The sequence below is a fragment of the Leptodactylus fuscus genome, chromosome 4, assembly GCF_031893055.1.
Source record: "Leptodactylus fuscus isolate aLepFus1 chromosome 4, aLepFus1.hap2, whole genome shotgun sequence".
In the NCBI taxonomy this organism is placed as follows: domain Eukaryota; kingdom Metazoa; phylum Chordata; class Amphibia; order Anura; family Leptodactylidae; genus Leptodactylus; species Leptodactylus fuscus.
In genome coordinates this window covers 224878667-224894441 of record NC_134268.1, presented here as the reverse complement: position 1 = coordinate 224894441, position 15775 = coordinate 224878667, and the positions used below count along the sequence as shown (strand labels likewise).

At 44.5% G+C, this 15775-nt stretch overlaps 1 protein-coding gene across 3 annotated transcripts in view; it reads left to right on the top strand.

The window, feature by feature from the left end:
- The window catches only part of LOC142201062 (uncharacterized), a 54116-nt gene that overhangs the window by 19702 nt on the left and 18639 nt on the right, over positions 1-15775 (top strand). For all 3 annotated transcript variants that reach the window (XM_075271891.1, XM_075271889.1, XM_075271890.1), the window contains exons 6-7: positions 8460-8606; positions 8733-9123. In XM_075271891.1, coding sequence (XP_075127992.1) covers positions 8460-8606; positions 8733-9123 — 538 coding nt within the window. The remainder of the gene's footprint in view (positions 1-8459; positions 8607-8732; positions 9124-15775) is intronic.

Here is a 15775-nt window from a genome sequence, read left to right as displayed (position 1 = left end):
AGAATAGTGAGTGCAGCTCTGGAGGTGTCAGGAGTATGACATGATTCTGCAGAATAGTGAGTGCAGCTCTGGAGGTGGCAGGAGTATGACATGATTCTGCAGAATAGTGAGTGCAGCTCTGGAGGTGGCAGGAGTATGACATGATTCTGTAGAATAGTGAGTGCAGCTCTGGAGGTGGCAGGAGTATGACATGATTCTGTAGAATAGTGAGTGCAGATCTGGAGGTGTCAGGAGTATGACATGATTCTGCAGAATAGTGAGTGCAGCTCTGGGGGTGGCAGGAGTATGACATGATTCTGCAGAATAGTGAGTGCAGCTCTGGAGGTGGCAGGAGTATGACATGATTCTGCAGAATAGTGAGTGCAGCTCTGGAGGTGGCAGGAGTATGACATGATTCTGCAGAATAGTGAGTGCAGCTCTGGAGGCGGCAGGAGTATGACATGATTCTGCAGAATAGTGAGTGCAGCTCTGGAGGCGGCAGGAGTATGACATTATTCTGCAGAATAGTGAGTGCAGCTCTGGAGGTGTCAGGAGTATGACATGATTCTGCAGAATAGTGAGTGCAGCTCTGGAGGCGGCAGGAGTATGACATGATTCTGCAGAATAGTGAATGCAGCTCTGGAGGTGGCAGGAGTATGACATGATTCTGCAGAATAGTGAGTGCAGCTCTGGAGGCAGCAGGAGTATGACATGATTCTGTAGAATAGTGAGTGCAGCTCTGGAGGTGGCAGGAGTATGACATGATTCTGCAGAATAGTGAGTGCAGCTCTGGAGGTGTCAGGAGTATGACATGATTCTGCAGAATAGTGAGCGCAGCGCTGGAGGCGGCAGGAGTATGATATGATTCTGCAGAATAGTGAGTGCAGCTCTGGAGGTGGCAGGAGTATGACATGATTCTGCAGAATAGTGAGTGCAGCTCTGGAGGTGTCAGGAGTATGACATGATTCTGCAGAATAGTGAGTGCAGCTCTGGAGGTGTCAGGAGTATGACATGATTCTGCAGAATAGTGAGTGCAGCTCTGGAGGCGTCAGGAGTATGACATGATTTTGCAGAATAGTGAGTGCAGCTCTGGAGGTGTCAGGAGTATGACATGATTCTGCAGAATAGTGAGTGCAGCTCTGGAGGTGGCAGGAGTATGACATGATTCTGCAGAATAGTGAGTGCAGCTCTGGAGGTGGCAGGAGTATGACATGATTCTGCAGAATAGTGAGTGCAGCTCTGGAGGTGTCAGGAGTATGACATGATTCTGCAGAATAGTGAGTGCAGCTCTGGAGGTGGCAGGAGTATGACATGATTTTGCAGAATAGTGAGTGCAGCATTGGAGGTGTCAGGAGTATGACATGATTCTGCAGAATAGTGAGTGCAGCTCTGGAGGCGTCAGGAGTATGACATGATTTTGCAGAATAGTGAGTGCAGCTCTGGAGGTGTCAGGAGTATGACATGATTCTGCAGAATAGTGAGTGCAGCATTGGAGGTGTCAGGAGTATGACATGATTCTGCAGAATAGTGAGTGCAGCTCTGGAGGCGGCAGGAGTATGACATGATTCTGCAGAATAGTGAGTGCAGCTCTGGAGGTGTCAGGAGTATGACATGATTCTGCAGAATAGTGAGTGCAGCTCTGGAGGCGTCAGGAGTATGACATGATTCTGCAGAATAGTGAGTGCAGCATTGGAGGTGTCAGGAGTATGACATGATTCTGTAGAATAGTGAGTGCAGCTCTGGTGGTGTCAGGAGTATGACATGATTCTGCAGAATAGTGAGTGCAGCTCTGGGGGTGGCAGGAGTATGACATGATTCTGCAGAATAGTGAGTGCAGCTCTGGAGGCGGCAGGAGTATGACATGATTCTGCAGAATAGTGAGTGCAGCTCTGGAGGTGGCAGGAGTATGACATGATTCTGCAGAATAGTGAGTGCAGCTCTGGGGGTGGCAGGAGTATGACATGATTCTGCAGAATAGTGAGTGCAGCTCTGGAGGCGGCAGGAGTATGACATGATTCTGCAGAATAGTGAGTGCAGCTCTGGGGGTGGCAGGAGTATGACATGATTCTGTAGAATAGTGAGTGCAGCTCTGGAGGTGTCAGGAGTATGACATGATTCTGCAGAATAGTGAGTGCAGCTCTGGAGGCGTCAGGAGTATAACATGATTCTGCAGAATAGTGAGTGCAGCTCTGGAGGTGTCAAGAGTATGACATGATTCTGCAGAATAGTGAGTGCAGCATTGGAGGTGTCAGGAGTATGACATGATTCTGCAGAATAGTGAGTGCAGCTCTGGAGGCGGCAGGAGTATGACATGATTCTGCAGAATAGTGAGTGCAGCTCTGGAGGCGTCAGGAGTATGACATGATTCTGCAGAATAGTGAGTGCAGCTCTGGAGGTGTCAGGAGTATGACATGATTCTGCAGAATAGTGAGTGCAGCTCTGGAGGTGGCAGGAGTATGACATGATTCTGCAGAATAGTGAGTGCAGCTCTGGAGGTGTCAGGAGTATGACATGATTCTGCAGAATAGTGAGTGCAGCTCTGGAGGTGGCAGGAGTATGACATGATTCTGCAGAATAGTGAGTGCAGCTCTGGAGGTGGCAGGAGTATGACATGATTCTGCAGAATAGTGAGTGCAGCTCTGGAGGTGGCAGGAGTATGACATGATTCTGCAGAATAGTGAGTGCAGCTCTGGAGGTGGCAGGAGTATGACATGATTCTGCAGAATAGTGAGTGCAGCTCTGGAGGCGTCAGGAGTATGACATGATTCTGCAGAATAGTGAGTGCAGCTCTGGAGGCGTCAGGAGTATGACATGATTCTGCAGAATAGTGAGTGCAGCTCTGGAAGTGGGAGGAGTATGACATGATTCTGCAGAATAGTGAGTGCAGCTCTGGAGGTGGCAGGAGTATGACATGATTCTGCAGAATAGTGAGTGCAGCTCTGGAGGTGTCAGGAGTATGACATGATTCTGCAGAATAGTGAGTGCAGCTCTGGAGGTGGCAGGAGTATGACATGATTCTGCAGAATAGTGAGTGCAGCTCTGGAGGCGTCAGGAGTATGACATGATTCTGCAGAATAGTGAGTGCAGCTCTGGAGGTGGCAGGAGTATGACATGATTCTACAGAATAGTGAGTGCAGCTCTGGAGGTGGCAGGAGTATGACATGATTCTGCAGAATAGTGAGTGCAGCTCTGGAGGTGTCAGGAGTATGACATGATTCTGCAGAATAGTGAGTGCAGCTCTGGAGGTGGCAGGAGTATGACATGATTCTGCAGAATAGTGAGTGCAGCTCTGGAGGTCGGAGGAGTATGACATGATTCTGCAGAATAGTGAGTGCAGCTCTGGAGGTGTCAGGAGTATGACATGATTCTGCAGAATAGTGAGTGCAGCTCTGGAGGTGGCAGGAGTATGACATGATTCTGCAGAATAGTGAGTGCAGCTCTGGAGGTGTCAGGAGTATGACATGATTCTGCAGAATAGTGAGTGCAGCTCTGGAGGTGGCAGGAGTATGACATGATTCTGCAGAATAGTGAGTGCAGCTCTGGAGGTGGCAGGAGTATGACCTGATTTTGCAGAATAGTGAGTGCAGCATTGGAGGCGTCAGGAGTATGACATGATTCTGCAGAATAGTGAGTGCAGCTCTGGAGGTGTCAGGAGTATGACATGATTCTGCAGAATAGTGAGTGCAGCTCTGGAGGCGGCAGGAGTATGACATGATTCTGCAGAATAGTGAGTGCAGCTCTGGAGGCGGCAGGAGTATGACATGATTCTGCAGAATAGTGAGTGCAGCTCTGGAGGTGTCAGGAGTATGACATGATTCTGCAGAATAGTGAGTGCAGCTCTGGAGGCGGCAGGAGTATGACATGATTCTGCAGAATAGTGAGTGCAGCTCTGGAGGTGTCAGGAGTATGACATGATTCTGCAGAATAGTGAGTGCAGCTCTGGAGGCGTCAGGAGTATGACATGATTCTGCAGAATAGTGAGTGCAGCTCTGGAGGTGTCAGGAGTATGACATGATTCTGCAGAATAGTGAGTGCAGCATTGGAGGTGTCAGGAGTATGACATGATTCTGCAGAATAGTGAGTGCAGCTCTGGAGGCGGCAGGAGTATGACATGATTCTGCAGAATAGTGAGTGCAGCTCTGGAGGCGTCAGGAGTATGACATGATTCTGCAGAATAGTGAGTGCAGCTCTGGAGGTGGCAGGAGTATGACATGATTCTGCAGAATAGTGAGTGCAGCTCTGGAGGTGGCAGGAGTATGACATGATTCTGCAGAATAGTGAGTGCAGCTCTGGAGGTGGCAGGAGTATGACATGATTCTGCAGAATAGTGAATGCAGCTCTGGAGGTGGCAGGAGTATGACATGATTCTGTAGAATAGTGAGTGCAGCTCTGGAGGTGTCAGGAGTATGACATGATTCTGCAGAATAGTGAGTGCAGCTCTGGAGGCGTCAGGAGTATAACATGATTCTGCAGAATAGTGAGTGCAGCTCTGGAGGTGTCAAGAGTATGACATGATTCTGCAGAATAGTGAGTGCAGCATTGGAGGTGTCAGGAGTATGACATGATTCTGCAGAATAGTGAGTGCAGCTCTGGAGGCGGCAGGAGTATGACATGATTCTGCAGAATAGTGAGTGCAGCTCTGGAGGCGTCAGGAGTATGACATGATTCTGCAGAATAGTGAGTGCAGCTCTGGAGGTGTCAGGAGTATGACATGATTCTGCAGAATAGTGAGTGCAGCTCTGGAGGTGGCAGGAGTATGACATGATTCTGCAGAATAGTGAGTGCAGCTCTGGAGGTGTCAGGAGTATGACATGATTCTGCAGAATAGTGAGTGCAGCTCTGGAGGTGGCAGGAGTATGACATGATTCTGCAGAATAGTGAGTGCAGCTCTGGAGGTGGCAGGAGTATGACATGATTCTGCAGAATAGTGAGTGCAGCTCTGGAGGTGGCAGGAGTATGACATGATTCTGCAGAATAGTGAGTGCAGCTCTGGAGGTGGCAGGAGTATGACATGATTCTGCAGAATAGTGAGTGCAGCTCTGGAGGCGTCAGGAGTATGACATGATTCTGCAGAATAGTGAGTGCAGCTCTGGAGGCGTCAGGAGTATGACATGATTCTGCAGAATAGTGAGTGCAGCTCTGGAAGTGGGAGGAGTATGACATGATTCTGCAGAATAGTGAGTGCAGCTCTGGAGGTGGCAGGAGTATGACATGATTCTGCAGAATAGTGAGTGCAGCTCTGGAGGTGTCAGGAGTATGACATGATTCTGCAGAATAGTGAGTGCAGCTCTGGAGGTGGCAGGAGTATGACATGATTCTGCAGAATAGTGAGTGCAGCTCTGGAGGCGTCAGGAGTATGACATGATTCTGCAGAATAGTGAGTGCAGCTCTGGAGGTGGCAGGAGTATGACATGATTCTACAGAATAGTGAGTGCAGCTCTGGAGGTGGCAGGAGTATGACATGATTCTGCAGAATAGTGAGTGCAGCTCTGGAGGTGTCAGGAGTATGACATGATTCTGCAGAATAGTGAGTGCAGCTCTGGAGGTGGCAGGAGTATGACATGATTCTGCAGAATAGTGAGTGCAGCTCTGGAGGTCGGAGGAGTATGACATGATTCTGCAGAATAGTGAGTGCAGCTCTGGAGGTGTCAGGAGTATGACATGATTCTGCAGAATAGTGAGTGCAGCTCTGGAGGTGGCAGGAGTATGACATGATTCTGCAGAATAGTGAGTGCAGCTCTGGAGGTGTCAGGAGTATGACATGATTCTGCAGAATAGTGAGTGCAGCTCTGGAGGTGGCAGGAGTATGACATGATTCTGCAGAATAGTGAGTGCAGCTCTGGAGGTGGCAGGAGTATGACCTGATTTTGCAGAATAGTGAGTGCAGCATTGGAGGCGTCAGGAGTATGACATGATTCTGCAGAATAGTGAGTGCAGCTCTGGAGGTGTCAGGAGTATGACATGATTCTGCAGAATAGTGAGTGCAGCTCTGGAGGCGGCAGGAGTATGACATGATTCTGCAGAATAGTGAGTGCAGCTCTGGAGGCGGCAGGAGTATGACATGATTCTGCAGAATAGTGAGTGCAGCTCTGGAGGTGTCAGGAGTATGACATGATTCTGCAGAATAGTGAGTGCAGCTCTGGAGGCGGCAGGAGTATGACATGATTCTGCAGAATAGTGAGTGCAGCTCTGGAGGTGTCAGGAGTATGACATGATTCTGCAGAATAGTGAGTGCAGCTCTGGAGGCGTCAGGAGTATGACATGATTCTGCAGAATAGTGAGTGCAGCTCTGGAGGTGTCAGGAGTATGACATGATTCTGCAGAATAGTGAGTGCAGCATTGGAGGTGTCAGGAGTATGACATGATTCTGCAGAATAGTGAGTGCAGCTCTGGAGGCGGCAGGAGTATGACATGATTCTGCAGAATAGTGAGTGCAGCTCTGGAGGCGTCAGGAGTATGACATGATTCTGCAGAATAGTGAGTGCAGCTCTGGAGGTGGCAGGAGTATGACATGATTCTGCAGAATAGTGAGTGCAGCTCTGGAGGTGGCAGGAGTATGACATGATTCTGCAGAATAGTGAGTGCAGCTCTGGAGGTGGCAGGAGTATGACATGATTCTGCAGAATAGTGAATGCAGCTCTGGAGGTGGCAGGAGTATGACATGATTCTGCAGAATAGTGAGTGCAGCTCTGGAGGTGTCAGGAGTATGATATGATTTTGCAGAATAGTGAGTGCAGCTCTGGAGGCGGCAGGAGTATGACATGATTCTGCAGAATAGTGAGTGCAGCTCTGGAGGTGTCAGGAGTATGACATGATTCTGCAGAATAGTGAGTGCAGCTCTGGAGGTGGGAGGAGTATGACATGATTCTGCAGAATAGTGAGTGCAGCTCTGGAGGTGGCAGGAGTATGACATGATTCTGCAGAATAGTGAGTGCAGCTCTGGAGGTGGCAGGAGTATGACATGATTCTGCAGAATAGTGAGTGCAGCTCTGGAGGTGGGAGGAGTATGACATGATTCTGCAGAATAGTGAGTGCAGCTCTGGAGGTGGGAGGAGTATGACATGATTCTGTAGAATAGTGAGTGCAGCTCTGGAGGTGGGAGGAGTATGACATGATTCTGCAGAATAGTGAGTGCAGCTCTGGAGGTGTCAGGAGTATGACATGATTCTGCAGAATAGTGAGCGCAGCTCTGGAGGTGGGAGGAGTATGACATGATTCTGCAGAATAGTGAGTGCAGCTCTGGAGGTGGGAGGAGTATGACATGATTCTGTAGAATAGTGAGTGCAGCTCTGGAGGTGTCAGGAGTATGACATGATTCTGCAGAATAGTGAGTGGAGCTCTGGAGGTGGCAGGAGTATGACATGATTCTGCAGAATAGTGAGTGCAGCTCTGGAGGTGGGAGGAGTATGACATGATTCTGTAGAATAGTGAGTGCAGCTCTGGAGGTGGCAGGAGTATGACATGATTCTGCAGAATAGTGAGTGCAGCTCTGGAGGTGGGAGGAGTATGACATGATTCTGCAGAATAGTGAGTGCAGCTCTGGAGGTGGGAGGAGTATGACATGATTCTGTAGAATAGTGAGTGCAGCTCTGGAGGTGGCAGGAGTATGACATGATTCTGCAGAATAGTGAGTGCAGCTCTGGAGGTGGCAGGAGTATGACATGATTCTGCAGAATAGTGAGTGCAGCTCTGGAGGTGGGAGGAGTATGACATGATTCTGCAGAATAGTGAGTGCAGCTCTGGAGGTGTCAGGAGTATGACATGATTCTGCAGAATAGTGAGCGCAGCTCTGGAGGTGGCAGGAGTATGACATGATTCTGCAGAATAGTGAGTGCAGCTCTGGAGGTGGGAGGAGTATGACATGATTCTGCAGAATAGTGAGTGCAGCTCTGGAGGTGTCAGGAGTATGACATGATTCTGCAGAATAGTGAGCGCAGCTCTGGAGGTGGGAGGAGTATGACATGATTCTGCAGAATAGTGAGTGCAGCTCTGGAGGTGGGAGGAGTATGACATGATTCTGTAGAATAGTGAGTGCAGCTCTGGAGGTGTCAGGAGTATGACATGATTCTGCAGAATAGTGAGTGGAGCTCTGGAGGTGGCAGGAGTATGACATGATTCTGCAGAATAGTGAGTGCAGCTCTGGAGGTGGGAGGAGTATGACATGATTCTGTAGAATAGTGAGTGCAGCTCTGGAGGTGGCAGGAGTATGACATGATTCTGCAGAATAGTGAGTGCAGCTCTGGAGGTGGGAGGAGTATGACATGATTCTGCAGAATAGTGAGTGCAGCTCTGGAGGTGTCAGGAGTATGACATGATTCTGCAGAATAGTGAGTGCAGCTCTGGAGGCGGCAGCATAGTTCTGGCTGGATCCAGGAGGAACCTGTTTGCATTATGTGGGGAGGTTTATTAACCCCTCAGTGTCTGTAGGTCATGTGCTGGGGTGGACGGGAGACCCTCATCATGTGACCCTCATTTCTTAGGATCGGGACCTGGTGCTCCAGCGTATTGCTGAGGACCGGCGGATACAGCAAGACAAAGAGAAGATGGTGTCAGCGGTGAGTGAGAGCGCGGAGGAACAAGAACAGCAGAGCGCCCCCCCGACTGTCCACAATCACTGCACCCTGATGGTACGTGCACAGGACACCGCACAGGGATTTTGGCAATGAGTCTATATCAAATCATACATGACATGTCAGTTCTTGTGTACCCGGGATCACGTGTGTGCTGTAGTAGTCCTGCCCTCTCTCTTACAGGTACGTCTTCCCTCCGGTCAGTCGGTACGTTTGGGGTTGTCGGGTGACTCACGGCTGCAGAGCGTCTACGACCATGTGCGCAGTCTGCAGCCCTCGCTACCTCCCTGCAGCTTGTTGCAGACATTTCCCACCAGACACTTCACAGAGCAGGATTTGCCCCGCAGCCTCCAGGAGCTGGGACTGACCCCCAGTGCCACATTGTGTGTGCACCCCGGAAACTTACCCAGACCCTCACCAGAACCCCCCAAGTCTATCCCAGAGGCCCCCATGTGTGATGCATCTGAGCTAATGATGCAAGGGGACAGACTACTGCCCATCCTCCGCTCACCAGCTCAGGCCGTGTCTCACAACATCCACATGAGGGCAGAACCTGCAGTGCAGCACAGCTGGGGTGAGTGTAGTAATGTGTGGGGGGGTGTATAATAATATACAGGGGGTGTATAATAATGTGTGGGGGGTGCACAGTAATGTACGGGGGTGTATAATAATGTGTGGGGGGTGCACAGTAATGTACGGGGGTGTATAATAATGTGTGGGGGGTGCACAGTAATGTACGGGGGTGTATAATAATGTGTGGGGGGTGCACAGTTATGTACGGGGGTGTATAATAATGTGTGGGGGGTGCACAGTAATGTACGGGGGTGTATAATAATGTGTGGGGGGTGCACAGTAATGTACGGGGGTGTATAATAATGTGTGGGGGGTGCACAGTTATGTACGGGGGTGTATAATAATGTGTGGGGGGTGCACAGTAATGTACGGGGGTGTATAATATTGTGTGGGGGGTGCACAGTAATGTACGGGGGTGTATAATAATGTGTGGGGGGTGCACAGTAATGTACGGGGGTGTATAATAATGTGTGGGGGGTGCACAGTAATGTACGGGGGTGTATAATAATGTGTGGGGGGTGCACAGTTATGTACGGGGGTGTATAATAATGTGTGGGGGGTGCACAGTAATGTACGGGGGTGTATAATAATGTGTGGAGGGTGCACAGTAATGTACGGGGGTGTATAATAATGTGTGGGGGGTGCACAGTAATGTACGGGGGTGTATAATAATGTGTGGGGGGTGCACAGTAATGTACGGGGGTGTATAATAATGTGTGGGGGGTGCACAGTAATGTACGGGGGTGTATAATAATATACGGGGAGTGTACAGTAATGTACGGGGGTGTATAATAATGTGTGGGGGGTGCACAGTAATGTACGGGGGTGTATAATATTGGGGGGGGGTGCACAGTTATGTACGGGGGTGTATAATAATGTGTGGGGGGTGCACAGTAATGTACGGGGGTGTATAATAATGTGTGGGGGGTGCACAGTAATGTACGGGGGTGTATAATAATATACGGGGAGTGTACAATAATGTACAGGGAACAGTACTACTGACAGACACAGGACAGTCCCAGACCAGGCTGTTGATTTCAATAGCGACACTTATTGGCAGAGTCTCCATCCATAGCAGCGCTGCTGCCGGCCATAATGGAGGCCGCCATACTGTAATTGTTTGTTTCTGTAAGTGTACATGTACTGTGACATCACCTAAACTATACTATAGTCACCTATACTATACTCACCTATACTATACTATACTCACCTATACTATACTCACCTATACTATACTATACTCACCTATACTATACTCACCTATACTATACTCACTTATACTATACTCACCTATACTATACTATACTCACCTATACTATACTCACCTATACTATACTCACCTATACTATACTATACTCACCTATACTATACTCACCTATACTATACTATACTCACCTATACTATACTCACCTATACTATACTCACCTATACTATACTCACCTATATTATACTATACTCACCTATACTATACTATACTCACCTATACTATACTCACCTATACTATACTATATCACCTATATTATACTATACTCACCTATACTATACTCACCTATACTATACTATACTCACCTATACTGTACTATACTCACCTATACTATACTCACCTATACTATACTCACCTATACTATACTCACCTATACTATACTATATCACCTATATTATACTATACTCACCTATACTATACTCACCTATACTATACTCACCTATACTATGCTAACCTATACTATATTCACCTATACTATACTCACCTATACTATACTCACCTATACTATACTATACTCACCTATACTATACTCACCTATACTATACTCACCTATACTGTACTATACTCACCTATACTATACTCACCTATACTATACTATACTCACCTATACTATACTCACCTATACTATACTATACTCACCTATACTATACTCACCTATACTATACTATACTCACCTATACTATACTATACTTACCTATACTATACTATACTAACATATACTATACAATACTCACCTATACTATACTATACTCACCTATACTATACTCACCTATACTATACTATACTCACCTATACTATACTCACCTATGCTATACTATACTCACCTATACTATACTATACTCTCCTATACTATACTCACCCATACTATAGTGTACTTACCTATACTATACTATACTCTCCTATACTATACTCACCCATACTATAGTGTACTTACCTATACTATACTATACTCTATTCATCTATTCTATAGTGTACTCACCTATACTATACTCACCTATACTATACTCACCTGTACCATACTCACCTATACTATACTATACTCACCTATACTATACTATACTCACCCATACTATAGTGTACTTTCCTATACTATACTATACTCACCTATACTATACTGTACTCACCTATACTATACTCACCTATACTATACTATACTCTCCTATACTATACTCACCCATACTATAGTGTACTCACCTATACTATACTCACCTATACAAAAGTGTACTCACCCATACTATAGTGTACTTACCTATACTATACTATACTCACTTATACTATACTCACCTATACTATACTATACTCACCTATACTATACTGTACTCACCTATACTATACTGTACTCACCTATACTATACTCACCTATACTATACTTACCTATACTATACTCACCTATACTATACTGTACTCACCTATACTATACTGTACCCACCTATACTATACTCACCTATACTATACTGTACTCACCTATACTATATTATACTCACCTATACTATACTATACTCACCTATACTATACTGTACTCACCTATACTATACTGTACTCACCTATACTATACTGTACTCACCTATACTATACTGTACCCACCTATACTATACTCACCTATACTATACTGTACTCACCTATACTATACTGTACTCACCTATACTATACTGTACTCACCTATACTATACTATACTCACCTATACTATACTCACCTATACTATACTGTATTCATCTATACTATACTGTACTCACCTATACTATACTGTACTCACCTATACTATACTCACCTATACTATACTATACTCACCTATACTATACTATACTAACATATACTATACTCACCTATACTATACTATACTCTCCTATACTATACTCACCCATACTATAGTGTACTTACCTATACTATACTATACTCTCCTATACTATACTCACCCATACTATAGTGTACTTACCTATACTATACTATACTCTATTCATCTATTCTATAGTGTACTCACCTATACTATACTCACCTATACTATACTCACCTGTACTATACTCACCTATACTATACTATACTCACCTATACTATACTATACTCACCCATACTATAGTGTACTTTCCTATACTATACTATACTCACCTATACTATACTGTACTCACCTATACTATACTCACCTATACTATACTATACTCTCCTATACTATACTCACCCATACTATAGTGTACTCACCTATACTATACTCACCTATACAAAAGTGTACTCACCTATACTATACTCACCTATACAAAAGTGTACTCACCCATACTATAGTGTACTTACCTATACTATACTATACTCACTTATACTATACTCACCTATACTATACTGTACTCACCTATACTATACTGTACTCACCTATACTATACTGTACTCACCTATACTATACTGTACTCACCTATACTATACTGTACTCACCTATACTATACTCACCTATACTATACTCACCTATACTATACTGTACTCACCTATACTATACTGTACTCACCTATACTATACTCACCTATACTATACTCACCTATACTATACTGTACTCACCTATACTATACTGTACTCACCTATACTATACTGTACTCACCTATACTATACTGTACTCACCTATACTATACTGTACTCACCTATACTATACTGTATTCACCTATACTATTCTATACTCACCTATACTATACTTTACTCACCTATACTATACTAACCTATACTATACTCTCCTATACTACAGTCCTATGAAAAAGTTTGGGCACCCCTATTAATCTTAATCATTTTACTTCTAAATATTTTGGTGTTTGCAGCAGCCATTTCAGTTTGATATATCTAATAACTGATGGACACAGTAATATTTCAGGATTGAAATGAGGTTTATTGTACTAACAGAAAATGTGCAATATGCATTAAACCAAAATTTGACCGGTGCAAAAGTATGGGCACCCTTATCATTTTATTGATTTGAATTCCCCTAACTACTTTTTACTGACTTACTGAAGCACAAAATTGGTTTTGTAACCTCAGTGAGCTTTGAACTTCATAGCCAGATGTATCCAATCATAAGAAAAGGTATTTAAGGTGGCCAATTGCAAGTTGTTCTACTATTTGAATCTCCTCTGAAGAGTGGCATCATGGGCTACTCAAAACAACTCTCAAATGATCTGAAAACAAAGATTGTTCAACATAGTTGTTCAGGGGAAGGATACAAAACGTTGTCTCAGAGATTTAACCTGTCAGTTTCCACTGTGAGGAACATAGTAAGGAAATGGAAGACCACAGGGACAGTTCTTGTTAAGCCCAGAAGTGGCAGGCCAAGAAAAATATCAGAAAGGCAGAGAAGAAGAATGGTGAGAAGAGTCAAGGACAATCCACAGACCACCTCCAAAGAGCTGCAGCATCATCTTGCTGCAGATGGTGTCACTGTGCATCGGTCAACTATACAGCGCACTTTGCACAAATAGAAGCTGTATGGGAGAGTGATGAGAAAGAAGCCGTTTCTGCACGTACGCCACAAATAGAGTTGCCTGAGGTATGAAAAAGCACATTTGGACAAGGCAGCTTCATTTTGGAAACAAAAATTGAGTTGTTTGGTTATAAAAAAAAAAGGCGTTATGCATGGCGTCCAAAAAGAAACAGCATTCCAAGAAAAACACTTGCTACCCACTGTAAAATTTGGTGGAGGTTCCATCATGCTTTGGGGCTGTGTGGCCAATGCCGGCATCGGGAATCTTGGTAAAGTTGAGGGTTGCATGGATTCCACTCAGTATCAGCAGATTCTTGAGAATAATGTTCAGGAATCAGTGACGAAGTTGAAGTTACGCCGGGGATGGAGATTTCAGCAAGACAATGATCCAAAACACCGCTCCAAATCCTCAGGCATTCATGCAGAGGAACAATTACAATGTCCTGGAATGGCCATCCCAGTCCCCAGACCTGAATATCATTGAACATCTGTGGGATGATGTGAAGCGGGCTGTCCATGCTCGGCCACCATCTAACTTAATTGAACTTGAACTGTTTGTCCAAAATACCTTCATCCAGGATCCAGGAACTGATTAAAAGCTACAGGAAGCGACTAGAGGCTGTTATCTTTGCAAAAGGAGGATCTACTAAATATTAATGTCACTTTTCTGTTGAGGTGCCCATACTTTTGCACCGGTCACATTTTGGTTTAATGCATATTTCACATTTTCTGTTAGTACAATAAACCTCATTTCAATCCTGAAATATTACTGTGTCCATCAGTTATTAGATATATCAAACTGAAATGGCTGCTGCAAATACCAAAATATTTAGAACTAAAAATGATTAAGATTAATAGGGGTGCCCAAACTTTTTCATAGGACTGTATACTCACCTATACTATACTATACTCACCTATACTATACTATACTCACCTATACTATACTGTACTCTCCTATACTATACTATACTCACCTATACTATACTGTACTCACCTATACTATACTGTACTCACCTATACTATACTGTACTCATCTATACTATACTATACTCACCTATACTATACTATACTCACCTATACTGTACTCACCTATACTATACTATACTCACCTATACTATACTGTACTCACCTATACTATACTGTACTCACCTATACTATACTGTACTCACCTATACTATACTATACTCACCTATACTATACTCACCTATACTATACTGTACTCACCTATACTATACTGTACCCACCTATACTATACTCACCTATACTATACTGTACTCACCTATACTATATTATACTCACCTATACTATACTATACTCACCTATACTATACTGTACTCACCTATACTATACTGTACTCACCTATACTATACTGTACTCACCTATACTATACTATACTCACCTATACTATACTCACCTATACTATACTGTACTCACCTATACTATACTGTACTCATCTATACTATACTATACTCACCTATACTATACTCACCTATACTGTACTCACCTATACTATACTCACCTATACTATACTGTACTCACCTATACTATACTGTACTCACCTATACTATACTGTACTCACCTATACTATACTGTACTCACCTATACTATACTGTACCCACCTATACTATACTCACCTATACTATACTGTACTCACCTATACTATATTATACTCACCTATACTATACTATACTCACCTATACTATACTGTACTCACCTATACTATACTGTACTCACCTATACTATACTGTACTCACCTATACTATACTGTACCCACCTATACTATACTCACCTATACTATACTGTACTCACCTATACTATACTGTACCCACCTATACTATACTCACCTATACTATACTGTACTCACCTATACTATACTGTACTCATCTATACTATACTATACTCACCTATACTATACTATACTCACCTATACTGTACTCACCTAT